The 16,187-nt window shown below is 43.4% G+C and overlaps 1 protein-coding gene and 1 long non-coding RNA gene across 3 annotated transcripts in view; one reads left to right on the top strand and one right to left on the bottom strand.

Moving 5' to 3' along the window:
- klf7b (Kruppel like factor 7b) overlaps nucleotides 1-9,080 on the bottom strand; it is a 59,257-nt gene extending 50,177 nt beyond the window's left edge. Inside the window, exon 1 of the mRNA XM_010736736.3 lies at nucleotides 8,613-9,080. Coding sequence (XP_010735038.1) covers nucleotides 8,613-8,714 — 102 coding nt within the window. The 5' untranslated portion in view covers nucleotides 8,715-9,080. The remainder of the gene's footprint in view (nucleotides 1-8,612) is intronic.
- A 132-nt stretch (nucleotides 9,081-9,212) lies between these two features.
- On the top strand, nucleotides 9,213-12,759 carry LOC113747148 (uncharacterized). 2 transcript variants are annotated; one of them, XR_003463384.1, is made up of 4 exons: nucleotides 9,213-9,526; nucleotides 11,733-11,849; nucleotides 12,175-12,346; nucleotides 12,638-12,759. It is a non-coding gene; the product is annotated as an uncharacterized LOC113747148 (long non-coding RNA). The 2 variants fall into 2 exon arrangements; XR_003463382.1 differs by having other exon boundaries at nucleotides 12,175-12,352.
- The last annotated feature ends 3,428 nt before the right edge of the window (nucleotides 12,760-16,187 follow it).

The raw sequence follows: 16,187 nt of genomic DNA, 5'->3' as shown, positions 1-16,187 counted from the left end.
GATTTTTTGGTATATTTAGGTTATTTTTCTCCATATTTCTATCCTTTCCATTGAGTTTTTCTAAACGTTCAAATTCATAAACAAAGGGATGTTGGGGAGTGAGCAGGGGGCAGAGAGAAGCAGAGGGAGGGGAGGAGGAGGGAGAGAGAAGAAAAGGCAGAGAGAGAGCTGGGTGAGGAGAGAATGGGAGGGTTGGATGGATGCCAGGTCACAAGGCTTTATCCCTGATCGGTCTGCAAACACTGGCTCAGCAGGATGTAGAGACACAAACACACACACAACACACCTGTATGTGTGTATGTCAACACCGGTCAGGCTGTGATGACCAGGAGGATTTCTCTTAATAAAAAAAAGAATCAAATCAAACACTCTCTGCTGTTCTAGTCTGAAAACACTTCCCAAATACAAGAGTGTTTGACCAGCACAGCCAACCTCATCACAGAAGACAGAGACGTTATAAATAAATAAATACTGCAGATTCCTAATGTAGGGATACCGCATCGTAGAGCCTCAGGAACACACTCCGTCAAAAATACTGCTGTTTGGTGTTCAGAGCTTCCCTGATAGAGAATCTGTGTTAGCAGCCTTGTATTTTAAATGGATGGAAAATTGTGCATTAACATGCAGCAGATGACTTCTCTACGTGCTCTAAGTCACACAAGAAAGAGATGCAGCTCAAGTCTTTTGTGCATCCGATACATGAAAGATGGTGATGGAAACTTGGTGACGCAGTCAAGGGGTTCTTCTTCACACCATCAGCCTCTGACTGACTGCAGGCTGGGTTGCATGTTCTTTGTGAAGCAGTCTACGCTCACTGCAGAGCAGCTTATATAAAACTGAAAGTGAAACTCATTTTCCCTTTTCTTCGGACAGTTTTGGAATTGGTCAGAACTGTTTTCATTATTTATTCATCTGCTGATTTTTCCCTCCATTAATTAGTTCACAGCCAAAAACTTGATAGATGTTACATTTTTTATAAATAAATGAAATGGAAACTGTCGTGTTTGCTTGTTTGGACTGCCTTACCTGGTTTTTAACTTATACATTTACTTAGCTAATAACCACTGATCTGCACCTGTTCAGCCTTTGTGTCTGCGTTCAGGTTTTTCTCTTGTGTTCCCTGCTTGAAATGTGACAGAAGCGCAGCAAAGTTCACATCTGAAACAGACGATAAAACGACTTAAACGGCTTATCGATTATCAGCTAATTATCGAGGCTCTTTGGTTTACCAAAGTTGAACTTTTTACGCAAGCTTCTGCAAGAAAATCCAGTGATTGCAGCATTTCCATTCAAACAGATCCAATAAGCTCATGATAGCTTATCTTAGCTCAGTGCTATGACTGTCAGGAGTTAACCTGTTGGAAACACTAGCATTAGCTGCAAAATGATCTGGTTTCTCTGGATCCAGGTGGCTGATTCTTGGAGGTGCTACCTCAGAACCTACGTCATGCGAAGTCGACAGCTCCTGCAGTTGTTGAAGCTTCCCTTTGGTCCGAGCTGTGACAGCAGTTTCTCCTGTCTTTTCTAAGCTAAGCTTCACACCTTCCTCCACCAAAGCCGCAGAGATGAAACTGATATCAGTTTTCTCATCTGACAGCGTGTAATACAGCAAACAAGTACATTTCCTACAAGGTTGGACTTTTCCTTTAACAAACAAGGGGGGGTCAATATATATGGAACACATGATGCACAATAGGATGATTCACTACACAATAGTTGATATCCACAGTGTGCTTGAAGCATGAAGAGATGAATGCGTAAATCTCCTTGTAAACTGTAGTAATCAGGCTCCATGGTGAATAGTGCTGGAGAGTTGCCCTCCATAGAAAAGCACTCATCTTGAACGATCAGGGCTATGGCTTTCACAGTATAAGCTCTCTCCATCACGAGTGCAGTTCATTTGTTCTGCTTTCCTGCCGCAGCAGTCTGACTGCTCACTTTCTTATCTAATCTCTGCCGCCGTAGACTGAATGCCTTATTCACTTACTGAATTATGGGTTCTCGGGCGGGTGCGTGCGTGTGTTCGACTCGAGTGATTTCAAATTATGAGGAATAGACAATAACTGTGTGTGTTTGGGAGAATGATAAAAAAAATAAAAAATGAATGAATGCAGTGATTAGAGTGGCTCATATTGAGGAGAATATTGGCACCAGTCTCCACACTGTAAGAAGTGAAAAAGCTTGTTGTGACTGAAGGCTTCTGTTTTTACAGACCTGACTTCTTTTATAGATTCAAATGTTTTTTCCATCTTTTTGTATCTCCCAGTCATGACTGAAGGCACCGTGCCTCATAATGATGTGCATTGGAAATCATAATCCATCCATTTTTTTACAAAGCTTGTCCTGTTCAGGGTCACAGTAGGCTGTAGTTAGTCCCAGCATGCAGTGGGCAAGAGTCAGGTCACCCTGGACAGGACGCCAGTCAATCACAGAGCTGACACCAGACTGCTAATGAACCTATGGCCAGGTTGAGTCAAACATAAAATTACAAGCAGATGCAAGGTAAAAAGCATGTCAGCCTTTTGTTGTACTTTCAAGTTATGGATATGGAACATTTCTGACAATGACAGTGTGAAAACGGCTGTAAAACTGTGATTACCTGGCAGATAATGTGGTGAAACAGGATCATATTTTCTATGAAAATCTTCCTGGTTTTCTCTCTGATGTGCTTCACATCAACTCTGTGTGATTAACAGAGTTTCCTGATGGACAATAAACTGCTGCCAACTGTAGCTGCTGTTAGTTATTGTTAGCTCAGTTTGTTAGCCGGGCTGCCCAGACTGTGAACTCAGTGCACCGGGGGAGTGTTGGTGTTTGTACCACAGGAGTTTTGGACCACCGGGAAGAAGAAGAGGAGGTTTTCAGGCACAGGGAATGGTGAATGCTGATGTGTCGTGCTAGAACCGGAGCTGGGCAAGCGGGCAATGTAAGCCCAGCTCAGTGGCTTTCGTAAACATGATGACAGAGGCAACAACAGCGAAGGGGACGTTGAAGGAGGAAGTGAAGTTCACGTGTACAGATGTCCATATTTACCACAGTGATATTGCACTCTGAAACTTTGGCAATTTCTACATAATTTTACTGTTTTCTCTCGATAAATATGTTGTAATACTGTAATAGGAATATAATAGGAATATAAGTTCCTGTTGATGTCTCTGTCTTTCTGTGTATCACTCTCACTTTTCTGCTGTCTTTTTCCTCCTTTCCTTTCCTTCATTCATCTCCTTCGTCTTCCTCTTTTTTTTCATCTGCTGCCACTGTGAGGAAGCAGCTGTGCACCACAGACAATTACATAACTCTGTCTGTGCGTCTGTGGTAACAGAACGGATGGCGAGGGAGACAAAAAGAAGGAAAAACATGGAAAAAAGGTCTAACTTTCACCTGCATATATTCATCTTACCTCATGTATTGTGTCTACTGGTGATTTCTTTCTGTCTCATCCTTTCCTCCACTTATCCTCCCACCACCTCCACCCTTCCCTCCATGCCTACATACAGAGTTACTGGGCTGTGAAATGTGAAAAACTGCAGCATGCATGGCAATTCATTATCTTGTCAAATTTCCCAGGGCCGGCCTCAAGCCATGGAGAGACAGAGACAGAGAGAGAGAGACAGAGAGAGAGAGAGGAAGCCCAGTTGATCCAGTGGTCCCTGCATTAGGTTAACAGGTCACTAAAGAGAAGAGAGGAAGTAGGACATAGACCCTGCACATGAGATGCTGCACAGCCTGATGTTATTAATGCTATGATCGATATCTTGGTTTATCTCTCTCTTGGTGTTGTGCCGGAACAGGAGCTGGGCTCAGCAGCCTCCATGGACATAATGACAGAGACGAAAAGGCAGAGGGGGATGTTGATGGAGGAAACTAAGAGTCAGTCAGTTGAAAATTTGGATGAATCGTTGATAATAATTAAAAACTGGTTCCAGTCAGAATGTTTGGTGCACAAAAGGAGGGGAGGGAATTATTTAAATTGAACTTTACATGGCTTTATTTCCTCTCAAAATGTGGAACATGTCCAACAATCTCCATAAGTCAAATGCTCAGACTGTGCTATTGATGACTGAGTTCAGACACAGCAGCGTTAGAAATGGTTAACAGCCAGTTGAAATGATGGAGGATGGTGAGGCTTGCCTGACAAGACGAATTGAAGGGAAAGAACGACCCATTCTGGATGACTAAATGTGCACATACAGCAGTGATTGGTGAACATTTCTTTTGCAGAAGCGCGTACAATGGTTGAATCTGCTCGATCATAAACTGCTGCAGGTACAATAGCGACAGAATGAACTCCTGAGAAAGATGCAGGGCTGCAGGGCTGCGGGCTTGCCAGGCCTAATGGAGACACTGTATATCAGTAACACAGAGCTGGTTGCTCTAGCATAGTGCTGTAACGACACCACGGCAAATAAATCAATCAGCTTGAAAAGAAGTACACACACACAGAGTACGTAAATTAAGAGACAAGATGAGAAAGAGGCTGTGAGAGGAGGAGACGATTTAAAGCTTCTAAAAAAAGCTGGTTACCTGCCTGGAGTGTGTGTTTACTCAGTAAATGCAGATCTGTATTCACAACAACCACATGACAACCACCTCTGCTCAGCTTTCACCTCCATCAACCCCTTTGTTTTCACTCTCTCCATTTTTCCCATCAGACTTTGGCAGGGCTCTGCTTTGAACTAAATGGATTATATCTAATTGGGAAGTCTGGATTTGCCATTTTATCCTTGGACACTCCACACGTACACACTTACACACAAATCCCTAAAGCCCATCACATCATTCCAAACCTGCAAAGATGCAGCAATTATATGCAGAACATGGGCTCGTACTGTCAGAGGCAACAAGGCTGATAGACAGGCGAAAGAGAGAGAGAGAGAGAGAGAGAGAGAGAGAGAGAGAGAGAGAGAGTCTGTGTGTGTTTTCTACATGTTTAGCCATGATGCAAAGCAGTGGATAAAAGAAGCCTGTATGAGAAAACAAAGACCAGGAGCATGATGCAGGGACAGACAGGAAAGATATATGACACACACAAATCTGGTTGTTTTGTGTGTGTGTGTGTGTGTGTGTGTGTGTGTGTGTGTGTGTGTGTGTTTCTGTCCGTCTGACAGCAAACGGCCAATTACTGTCGAAAGTGGCGGGATGAGTCCTGCCAGACCATAGCTTTCCATTAGTGCATGCCAGCCAAGCATGTGTGTGTGTGTGTGTGTGTGTGTGTGTGTGTGTGATGGAGTGAATGAGGGGATGGAGGAAGACAGAAGGAACAAGAGTGGAAAAAATGTGGGTGTGCCTGGTCCCAGTGTGTGTGTGTGTGTGTGTGTGTGTGTGTGTGTGTGTGTGTTTGTCTCTCTCCTCTCTGATAAATTTGAGAAGACACTCTTAGTTTTGGGCCTTTTAACCACGACAAACCACTGAAAATCTGAGTTTATATGGAAATATTAGCAGTTGTATGAGTGGAATTGATGATCATGATGAAATACGTCCACGAAGGAGTCCGGTTGAAATGATATTCTGACATTTTGTGCGCCGCTTTGATGTCCTACCAGAGGTCAGATGAGAATATTGGTATCAGTTTCATCTCTGTGCATTCAATACGGAGTCCAGATCCAGGATGTTTTTAACCTGGCTTAGCTGGGAGCAGGAGGAAACTGCTAGCTTTCACCAAAAAGAAGGAAAAATATATTCTTCCATCAGCTTTTTAGCAAGCAGGCACCGAGACATCCAAGGATCACTTGGGTTTGTTAAAGCAAACTGTCGAAGGTTTAACAAATACCAGCTCTATTTAACTGAGCTCTTTGCGTATTAAAGCAGGATTCTCAGCAGAATTCATTATTTGTTTTGGGGCGCTAAAAGAACACCACATGAGGCAGACAGACACACACCTTGACAAATCACGCCTTTGTAAATGATTAAGGCTAAGCTATTAGAAAATAGTTCCTTGCTACAAGTGTTAGCGGGCCTGAAGCAACATTAGCATTCATTAGCAGTGTTTCTGTCCTGATGAACACACTGTTCTGCTTTGGCCGACTCCAACACGAACAGTCTGCCTCCTTAGCTGCTGGACGCTTCTTCACCAGCAAGTCATTAACTGTGTCTGCCTGCCTGCCTGTTGGGTGCTGGGCAGGTACAGTGTTATCACAGCGCATACATTAGCTTGTTAGCTGCTATCACAGCTGCACCACACAGTAAACATCCTGTCAAAACAAGCTAAAAGAGGCTCAAAAACCTCAGAGTTGGTGGTTAATGCACTTATGTGATTCATTTATATAAAAAGCACATAAAACAACATATAAATATAGCAGCTTTGAAGTGGGTGGACAGAGTTCGGCTAGCAGTTTCCTCCGCTTCAAGTGTTTCTGCTAAGCTAGGCTAATCTTCAGCTTTCAGCTGCCGTTCATTGACACTAGTTGTTGCCAAGGTAACAAGAACTGGGGATCCAAATAAGCAACAAACTCTGAGACTGCCCACGTCATGTCAGTTTACCCACTCACCTGAAACAGGTGCTATCATTCCCTTCAGGTAAGTGGGACGAGCTCTGCTGTCAAATTTAAAGCTCCCTGTCTCAGGCTGAAATATGTCAAACTACTTTCTGAAATAAAAGCACTGATAAACTGAGTGGAATTACTTTTCCCCCAGGTCTACATTCCTGTCTCCAGGCGCCAATTTGAACAGTTTTTCCAGCCATTCAGTGGAAAAATGAGACACGACATCAAAGCCTGAAATTGCATGAAAGCTCTCAATCAATTAACAATATGCTTACAGACAGAAAAAAAAATAGGTTACAGGGGACGAAACTATCTGCTGTTTGGACTAAAAATAGGACGAGGCGGTGTGAATTTGTGTCAGTAAGACAGTCGTAGAGGAGAAACGCAGTCTGGCCTTCATTCAGGACTAACATAAACACACGCACACACACACACACGCACACACGCACACGCACACACACACGCACACACACACACACACACACACACACGGTCAGACCTCTTCAGACACACACGATGGACAAAACCAGCACCGCTGAGTAGACGTTGTCCCATGCAGGGGACCGTTTGGAGGACTTTGGGTGAGCATGTGGCACACTCAATACAATCACACATGAGGCTGAAAATGGCTTCCAATTAACAGCTTCCATTTTTCAAGTTCAAGGGCAGAAACTTGATCACCTGACTCTCAATTATTAAATCCTCTTAGATTTATCACAGGCACTATATATCACAGTCTAAATCTCAGTCTCATGTTGACACCTTTACTCTATTTGTGCAATATCAATGTTTTCTCTCGGCACAGGTGTGTCGTTCACAGGAAATCACCCTCATTTCCCTTTAATGTGTTTGAATACAGGCACTGTAAAGATTTACACCTCAGACGGCCGTCATAAGAGCGTCTGTGGGCTCTTATGCAGAGTCTGGTGAATCTATAGTGAGTGATAATGCATAATTCAGCAGGATTATGTGCAAACAAACAGTGGCAGATGCGGATATATTATTTAAGGACACGTCACTAGTTATTAGGCATGTGTCCATCTTCCATGGCCTGGTGTCTGTGTGTGTGTGTGTGTGTGTGTGTGTGTGTGTGTGTGTGTGATGATCCAAACATATCAGGCTGACAGGCTGGTCTATCGATCAGATCAGTCACACTAGAAAGCAGCTCCACAGTCACTGCTTCAATGTAACAGGACAAAAAAAAAGGGAAAAAAAAGAAAACACACACACACACACACACACACACACACACCTCAATGGAAAGTTAAGGGAAATAATTAGTTTTTAAGCCAACCTCAGATTTTCATATTCATATTGAGTAAAATATGAATTATATAAGAAACTTCACGCTGAATTAGATTCTCATCCGATCAACGTGGAGCCAGAATGTCAAGTTCGAAGGTGAACAGTATTTTTTGTCTCAGTTTCATCCATCAGGGTTTCTTCTTATCACTAAGGGAAACATGCATGGGGTGAATAAATGATAAAACAGCTCAGTTTGAAGCTCTCATCCCCAAATCTTTGAGAAAAAGCAACATTTTCTGCTCCACCACCTGCGTTATGCAGTTTTCTTTCAATCCTTTCTTTTTTTTAGGCTTTAGTTCAAATCTGAGCATCACCATGGAGGGGGTTCACGGGACAACAGCGTCATGCTCCTGCTTTTACAATACTGATTAAGCATTAATTAAGCCTTAAGTATGCTTTAAGATATATTTAAGGATCGTTGATGGGAAGGGGCGTGTGCGTAAAGGTAAAGACGTTTTTACGCATTTTAAAATGATCTATTAGTGCGTAAAGCTGTCTGTATCCTCTCCCTTCTCCTCCCCCTTTCTCACCCCTATCTCACCCATATCTATCTATCTATGTGTGTGCATGCGTGTGTGTGTGTTTTCTCCTGTCAGCGGACCTCGCCGTGCTCCATGTGAGCGAGAGGAAAGGGGGGGGAAAAAAAGACGCAACTACACGGGGCTGGCTGCTGCCGCCGCTCCGGAGCGCTCTAATGATGCGAAACACTCCAAACACACAGAGCAAACCAGCAAAACCAGTGCACACATGATATTTCATCCCTGTTTTTCTTTTTAAAACCCCTTCAATTTCCCGGAAAGGAAGAGAAAACGCATCATATCTGACCTGCTGCCAGTTCTCCTCCAGGGAAGGCATCGCAGAGAAATAACCAGTGTCATGAACGAGTTGGAGTTCCTGGAAAATACTGTAATTCGCCAACACATCCATGCTTGATGCAAAAAGCAGGAAAACTCAGTAAAGAAGTCCAAACGGTTCAAAAAGACGCACTTCTTCTCCGCTCTTCTCTGACTTGTGAAATAAAATAAAAAACAAACGCTGGAGAGAAAAAAATTCCCAGCTGGTGCAGAGGAGCGCACCTGAGCGCTTTAATTCAAAAAAAAAAAAAAAAAGAAAAGAAAAAGCTTGGAGGGAAAGAAAGTTGATTATTTTATCTTTGTCAATTCAATCCCCTCTCCTCTCTGCTCGCTCTGTCACGCCTCTCTCCTCAATCCGGGCTCCGGGGGTGCCAGATCTATTTCCGCATTGCCAGATTGCCAATCGGGCTCCGTGCAAGCATGCCAGGTTGCCAGGTTTGCTCCTCCAGCAGCAGACTGGACCCCGCTGCAAACCAGGCGACCGGCGCGAGAAGGGGAGGGAGGTAAGGGGGAGGAGCCAGCTGTCAGTCAATTTCATGCGTGACCTAATAAGGTAAATAGGGTTGATGATGTCACTGACGTCCAATTAAGGAGGCGCTGAGACCGAGGGAGTGGGTGGAGCTTTGAGCCGCTATTGGCTGCAGCGGGCTGTCAGTCGGCCGTACATGGCAGTGAGGGGGTGAGTTATTTTTAGAGGCCTATATAAAACCAGCAGCATTCCTCTCTCAGTCATTACAGGCTGCACAGGCAGAGAGGAGAGAAACCACGAGCGCTGCCGGGGAAACTAAAAAAACACAAACACGCACTGTGAATGTGCAGAAAAAGAAGCAGCAGCAGCAGAGATGTTGGAGATGATGAGATGGTGTGTTTTCGTGTGTTTGTGAGGTGAGATGGCTTCACCCAAAAACCACACACACAGGCTCCTCCACGTGCTTCCCCATGTGGCGGTGGATGTCCATGCTGGAGAGCAGGGACGCAGTGGAGGGAAGAGCTCGACACGATCCTCCCACCTGTTCACTCACTCTGCGAGACTTTCTCTCCCCCTTTTGTCCATTTTAGGAGCTCGAATAAATCCACGTTCCCTTTCTGTTGACACGTTACGACTGCTGCTGAGTGTCACTGTGAAAACAGTCTGTAGAAGAGTTCACGTACTTACACTGTAAGAAATAAAAATAACATCAAATCCTGTTGGAGTGAATGTACCTAATTACTTTCCACCACGGCTGATGATGACAGTGCACTATTTTAAAAACAAACAAACAATAATTCAGTCATAAAAAATGAATAATTTATGAATATCACACATATTACAGGACATACTGTGCAAACGGTGACTTGTGAAAGTCTGTAGGAACTTGGTTTGGGAACCAGAAGGTGGCTGATTCAAGTCCAGCTCCACCAAACCTTGACTGCTCCCAGGAGTGCTGTGTGGCAACCCATCTTGTGTGTGTGTGTGTGTGTGTGTGTGTGTGTGTGTGTGTGTGTGAAATATGAGTGAAAAAAGAATTTCTCCATTGAGAGATTAATAGAGTTTCCTTCGTCTAAAGCCAGTTTAGAATGTGGAAATTCACAAATAGCAGAAATATATATATATATTTTTGAGATGTTATTGACCATCATATGATAGAATATGATGGTTTGTGTATAGCAGTCTCATAGTGCACAGAATCCATGTTTGATACATCTTGGTTAGAACAGAGACACAGATTAAAACATTTTTCCATTTACTGTGAAAAGTGTTCCTGGAGACCAGGTGAAGGTTTTCACATTCGCTTCTACAGTTGATTTATCACCTAAGACTCACTTCAAAGTCCACTGTTGAGTCCCATCGTCATCAGGTCTGATGTCCTTGAATGAACTCAGAAATCAACTGTCTAACTCCAGTTTGACTGACCCCACCTTTACGCAGCTCTGCAGCTCATGACAGCTCCACACATGTGGGTGATGCAGTTGCAAATGTTTGTAACTACTGTACCACTCCTACTGGTACTGCTATCATCTAAGACCACCAGTACTTAACAGCAGGTGCAGGTCTGGCCACAAGAGGTCTAGACAGAATAAATGAAAATATTAAAAGTCTTCATGGTTGAAACAATCTAGTTTTTCTCAGTATTTATATCCCTTCTTCTTTTGTAGTCACTTAACTCACTGATGACTTACTAGCTCTTTTAAGTGACATCAGAGACTCTTGTGGCTTCTGTGTTCACCGTGACGATGACGCCTGCTGTATGAGCTGCAACATAGTTTAGCTGACACACAACAACTGACCCGAAGCTTTCCAGGTGAAAGTGTGTGCTGAACATCAGCTGTTGGAGGTTAATTCAACAATGCCTGTTTATTGATCGCTGATATTTGATATGATGTATCATATATGATGTTTTTATTTGATTCCTGACCTGAGCCCCGAGGACGGACGGATGGACAGACAGACAGACAGACAGACAGACAGACAGACAGACAGGATGCCTCCTCTGGTTTGTCAGACAATCATAAAGCCTTTTAAAGGATCAGATGTCAGAAATAATTTCCAGGCTTTCAAAACGTTTGTGGCTGTTGAGTTGTGTTAAACCCATTTTGGTGAATTCTTACATGATGATTAGGTTTGAAGCTCCTTTGCTGTTCACTGTCACAAACACATAATTCACATTCTTCTCATCTTCCGTCTTCTTGCATCTTTTCTCACTTTCTCCTTCTTTCTCATCCTCCATCCTCATCTTTCTTTCTCCTGTTTTCATCTTTTCTTTCCCCTTTCTTGTATTTTCTTTCTTTCATTCTGTCAGCCTTTACAATTTACTGTGGCGACGTTTCCTTTTTTTCTTTCCCTACGCCTTCACTTTCACTCTTCCTTTCTTCAGTTTTCCTTTATCTGCCCTTTCTTTCCCTGCTTCTGCTGTAACCTCTGACACACTCACAGCCACAGCGTGACTGACACTAACACACCCAGCTGCTCTTACAAAGCGCATTAATTGGACTAATGAGGATGCAATAATTAAAGGTCGAAATTTAAAACTCAAATGTGACATCTCAGACGACACCTGTCTAATTTTGACAGAATCTGAACTGTGGTGCGTTCTCCCACTTTTTGCTTCAGCATCGAACAGAGAGCTTGACTACTGATGGAGGCGATGGAGGTGTTATTAAAGGTCAAAATGTCACCTGAGAGGCGTAAAAGTGCTCCACCTCCAGTCCAAGTATGGCAAAGGTTGAGGTAAGAATATGTTAACATGTTTTTTTGGAGCGTTGGTTTTGTTCTTTGGTTGTTGCAGGGCTGGTTACATGTAAAAAATATATATATATATATATGATAAATTAGACTGCTATACGTCACACAGCGGATGATTGAAGGATCAGATCAAATGTTGAAATAGTAGTTTTTAAATTTTGGAAGTCTGTCTTTCTCCTGTCTTTTGTGTAACAGCCACGTGATGTTAAGCTCACATTGACAACGTATGCATTATTGAGTTAACGCTTGCTTTGTGTTCTTGTGTTCTCTCGCTTCTTCTTCTTCCTCTCTCTCTCTCTCTCTCTTGCAGCTTCTTCTCTGTGTCTCGTCCCTCAGGGGACATGCTGTTGGTCTCCGAGGACAACAGGGGCCAGATGGCTTCTAGATCTGCTGTTTTCCAGGACATTTTCCCCATTGATTTTTACAGTCTGCTGCTGGAGGAACAGAGGGAAGGAGGAGGGAGCTGGAGTGAAGGAGATGGTGTAAGTGTAAGTGTGTGTCGTGGGGGTTGGGGTGGTTGGAGGAGTGTGGATCAATACGATCACTGATTGTCTATAAGAGGCTGAAGACATTCACATGCATTGTCTCTGTGAGATATGAAACAATGTGAAAGAATCATTAACATGCTTTATTCTTACATTATAAGGCCAGGTCAGTCACCACTAGTACTACACCTATTATTAACACCACTACTGATATCTGCAGTACCACCTCCACCATTACTCTTACTACTACTATCTTAACTGCTACCTAAGACCACCATTTCTTAACAGCAGGTACAGCTCGTGGACCACAAGAGGCCTCGAAACATCCACTTGAGGCTGGATACAGAACAAGTCAGTCTCCATAGGTCCCCATGTTCAAATGTCCAACTTCACAGCAGAAATAAACATGTTTACAGCCTGGTACAAAAAACAGTTTTGGTCTCTGTAGCTAATTTCCCCGTTCATGACAACTGTACTGAGGGTGAACTTATATACAACTCACCAAATTATATTAAGACTTAAATTTGCAGAATTAACAGCGTGGATGCTTTGATTGACAGATGGGTCCTGTTACAGATGGCTTGATGAGCACCCAGGCGTCATTCATCCGGTGTCAAGTCTGCTAATGATCCACGTCTTGGCTGATTTTTAGATTAGCCCCCAGATGTTAGAGAATATTTCCAAAGTACAAAGAGGTAGAGGATAAATCAGATTTCAGGTCTAGGATCTCAAATGGCACACTCACACTTTTCCAGGAAGGCTTAACATGTGGGCATGACCAGAAAAATGTGAGCATGATTTCTGGATGGGGGTAATAACAAAGTTTCTTCCAGCAGAAATACGTCCAAAACAGGGAGTTCATAGACTTTCCCAAACTTGCCATGCTAGATTCCTTTTCCAAGCGCTGTCTTATATAATTTGTTGAATTTTTCTTCATTGATTTGAAGCCTTTGTATACTTTGCCTGTGATGCCTTTAGTGTTTTATTAAATTCTAAGCATCATTAAGTATCTGGGTTATTCTTGAGGGCTCAACAGAATCCGGGATCTTCATTTCATATTAAATGTTGGATCTGTAGGTATGAGTAGAAATCCTCTTGGCCCAGTGCATAAGACTGCTTCTATTATTATTCTACTACCCTTACTCCTACTCCTCCTGGTAGACCTCCTCCAGCTACTACTCTTGCTACTAGTCTTACTTGTACTACTCATCCTCCAACTCATTCTCCTCCTTCTCTTTGTTTCTCTTTTACTCTCGGCCTGCCGTTTCTCTTTCTTTGCCTCCTCCGTTGTTCCAAAATAAAGATTGAGGGGAATACACGGGGAGGATTAAGAGAAAGGGAAAGACACGGGGAGAAAACAGTTCACAGTAAAATGGATGCTCAGTGTAATTCCATTTTTTTGGTTTCAAGGCTAAAACTACTAAACACCATAATAGGACAAAATATAAAAGCCGCACACACACACACACACACACACACACACACACACACACACACACACACACACACACAACCTTTTAAAATCTGTGCCCTGCTGTCCAGCTCCACACACATCAGTGGTGTAATCTTATTATTGTGTTGGTTTGGCAACGAGCAGGACTGGAGGGAGAGCACGAGGAGGAGAGGAGAGGAGAGGAGAGGAGAGGAGAGGAGAGGAGAGGAGACAAATTTTTATGGAATGGAAAGATGGAAATTGGGATGAAATTTCTGGTTGTTTCTCTTCTCTTTTTTCTCTTTTGTGTGGTCAATAAGGAAGACATCACCATAAATATGAGCACATGGTTCAAAATATAACCAGCTAACCTGCTGCAGTATCTGTATCAGTGTTTTTTAATGTTCAGGAAGTATCAGTGCACACGCAGCCTTCTTCACTTCTTGGTTGGTGCAGAGCCCCCGGGCTGTGTGAATGTTTCATTTAGAAAGCTCACACTCTATTTTAATTATTTCTATCTCGAGAAAACGAACAGTTGGAGGAAAGGGTGTTTAGAGACAATATGTGAGCGGCTGACTGGAGAGATCTGAGCCTTTTCCGGGCGTTTTGCAGTCAGGATGGTGGCAGGTTATTGGAGGATATCGAATGCATGATGGTGGATGGAGACACGGGGATAACAAGGGCTATAGCAAGGCTATAGTCTGGAGATCTTCAGCTGCAGTGAAACCTGAATAATAAAACTGACATCACAGGACTTTACTGATTACAGTTTGGTTGCTATTTGATACTCAGACTCAAATTACAGTTAAAAATTGAATAAATCTTCTGCTGAATGATTATCTGACTGTTAAACATCTGAACAAACGAGCAATAGTGCAAATACACTCAATAATGAGAAGAATCCAGGTCAGGGTTCAACTTTAATTTCAGATGCAAAAACTGGAGTAACTGGGTGGGACCCTGAGGCATTCCTGAGACCTGAGCACTCTCCCGTCTCCAGAGAACTACATCACAAACACAAAGGGCTCCTCTGCACATTGAGGAGGGCACGAACCCTTAAGTCAAGGTGGACAACACACAACCTGTCTCAGTCTCCCTGGACCTAACAGAGGGAGGCGACACAGACACCGTGTTCTGCTGCTGTGTGACTCACAGCTGGATGGCTGAACTGCACATCAGGCTGCAGCAGAACATTTCTGCCCGACCAAGAGACACAGGGGTGAAACCACAAGCTGTGAACCGTGACGACATGGTGGACCTACAGGTCAGGGAATAACACAGGCACAACTCTGCATACAGCGTGGTGAGAGCGAACACCTTCACTTATTGGTTAAATTGGGGCCAGACTTCACTGTGTTGGTCACAACTTTGGTAACAGCCGAACATCAAGCAAGGTCAACAACAGCAGGCATAGCAGCCAGCTAATGTTACAGTGGTCCCTCGTTTATAGCGGGGGATACGTTCTAAAAATAGCCCGCAATAAACGAAATCCGCGAAGTAAGTTTTACAATTATTATACATGTTTTAAGGTCGTAAAACCCCTAACCACACACCTTTTTACACACATTTTGTACAGTACTTCCTTAATCAGGACGCTCCCTTAGCCAATTTAGGACGCAGAACACAATGCGCGCTCATACTGTACAGTACGCTGTAAAAAAAAAGCATGCAAAATTACACTGATAAAAATCCGCGAAACAGCGAGTCCGCGAAAAGTGAACCGCGATATAGCGAGGGACGACTGTACTGACTAGTCCAACAGCAGTCAGGCCAGCTCGGCGTCTGTCTTTCAGCCTTTTATTTCACCAAGCTTTCACCAACCACTAAAAGTCCCAGATTTACTCTTGACTGGTGGCTTCTTGCTCGGTCTTTTGCCTCTGACATTATCTCCATAGAGGCTCCTGAGCCTAGTTACATCGCCCACTTGCCCAGCTTTGGTTCTGGCACGACATCGGCTCTGCTCCCTGTCAGCATTAGCCCACACCCAGGCTTGAAAACCTCATCTTTCCAGTGGTCCAAAACTAACAGTTCTCTGGGGCTCTGAGCTCACAGTTTGGGCAGCCCGGCTATTAAACTGAGCTAACATTAACTAACAGCAGCTACAGTTGGCAGCAGTTTACCTTACTGTCCTTTAGGAGCAGGCGGAGGGAAAACCAGAAAAAAATTTCTCCAAAAATGTGATCCAGTTTCACTAAAATCAGTCAAATAGTTGGTAGTGTGACTTCTCATAGGTGATTGTATCCGGAGCACAACGTTATATCGTGCAAGAACAGATGCATGAGTTACAGACACCATTCACCTGGTTACAAGTCAGTGTAGCATCAACATGATTTAAATTTTAATGTTAGAAAAGTTACACAATGTTGTTTTAAAACATTTTTCACTTGCCTCACTGATTTACAGACA

This window comes from Larimichthys crocea, chromosome I (assembly GCF_000972845.2).
Source record: "Larimichthys crocea isolate SSNF chromosome I, L_crocea_2.0, whole genome shotgun sequence".
Lineage (NCBI taxonomy): Eukaryota > Metazoa > Chordata > Actinopteri > Sciaenidae > Larimichthys > Larimichthys crocea.
The sequence above is the reverse complement of the archived record's forward strand: the minus strand, read 5'-3'. Positions and strand labels throughout refer to the sequence as shown.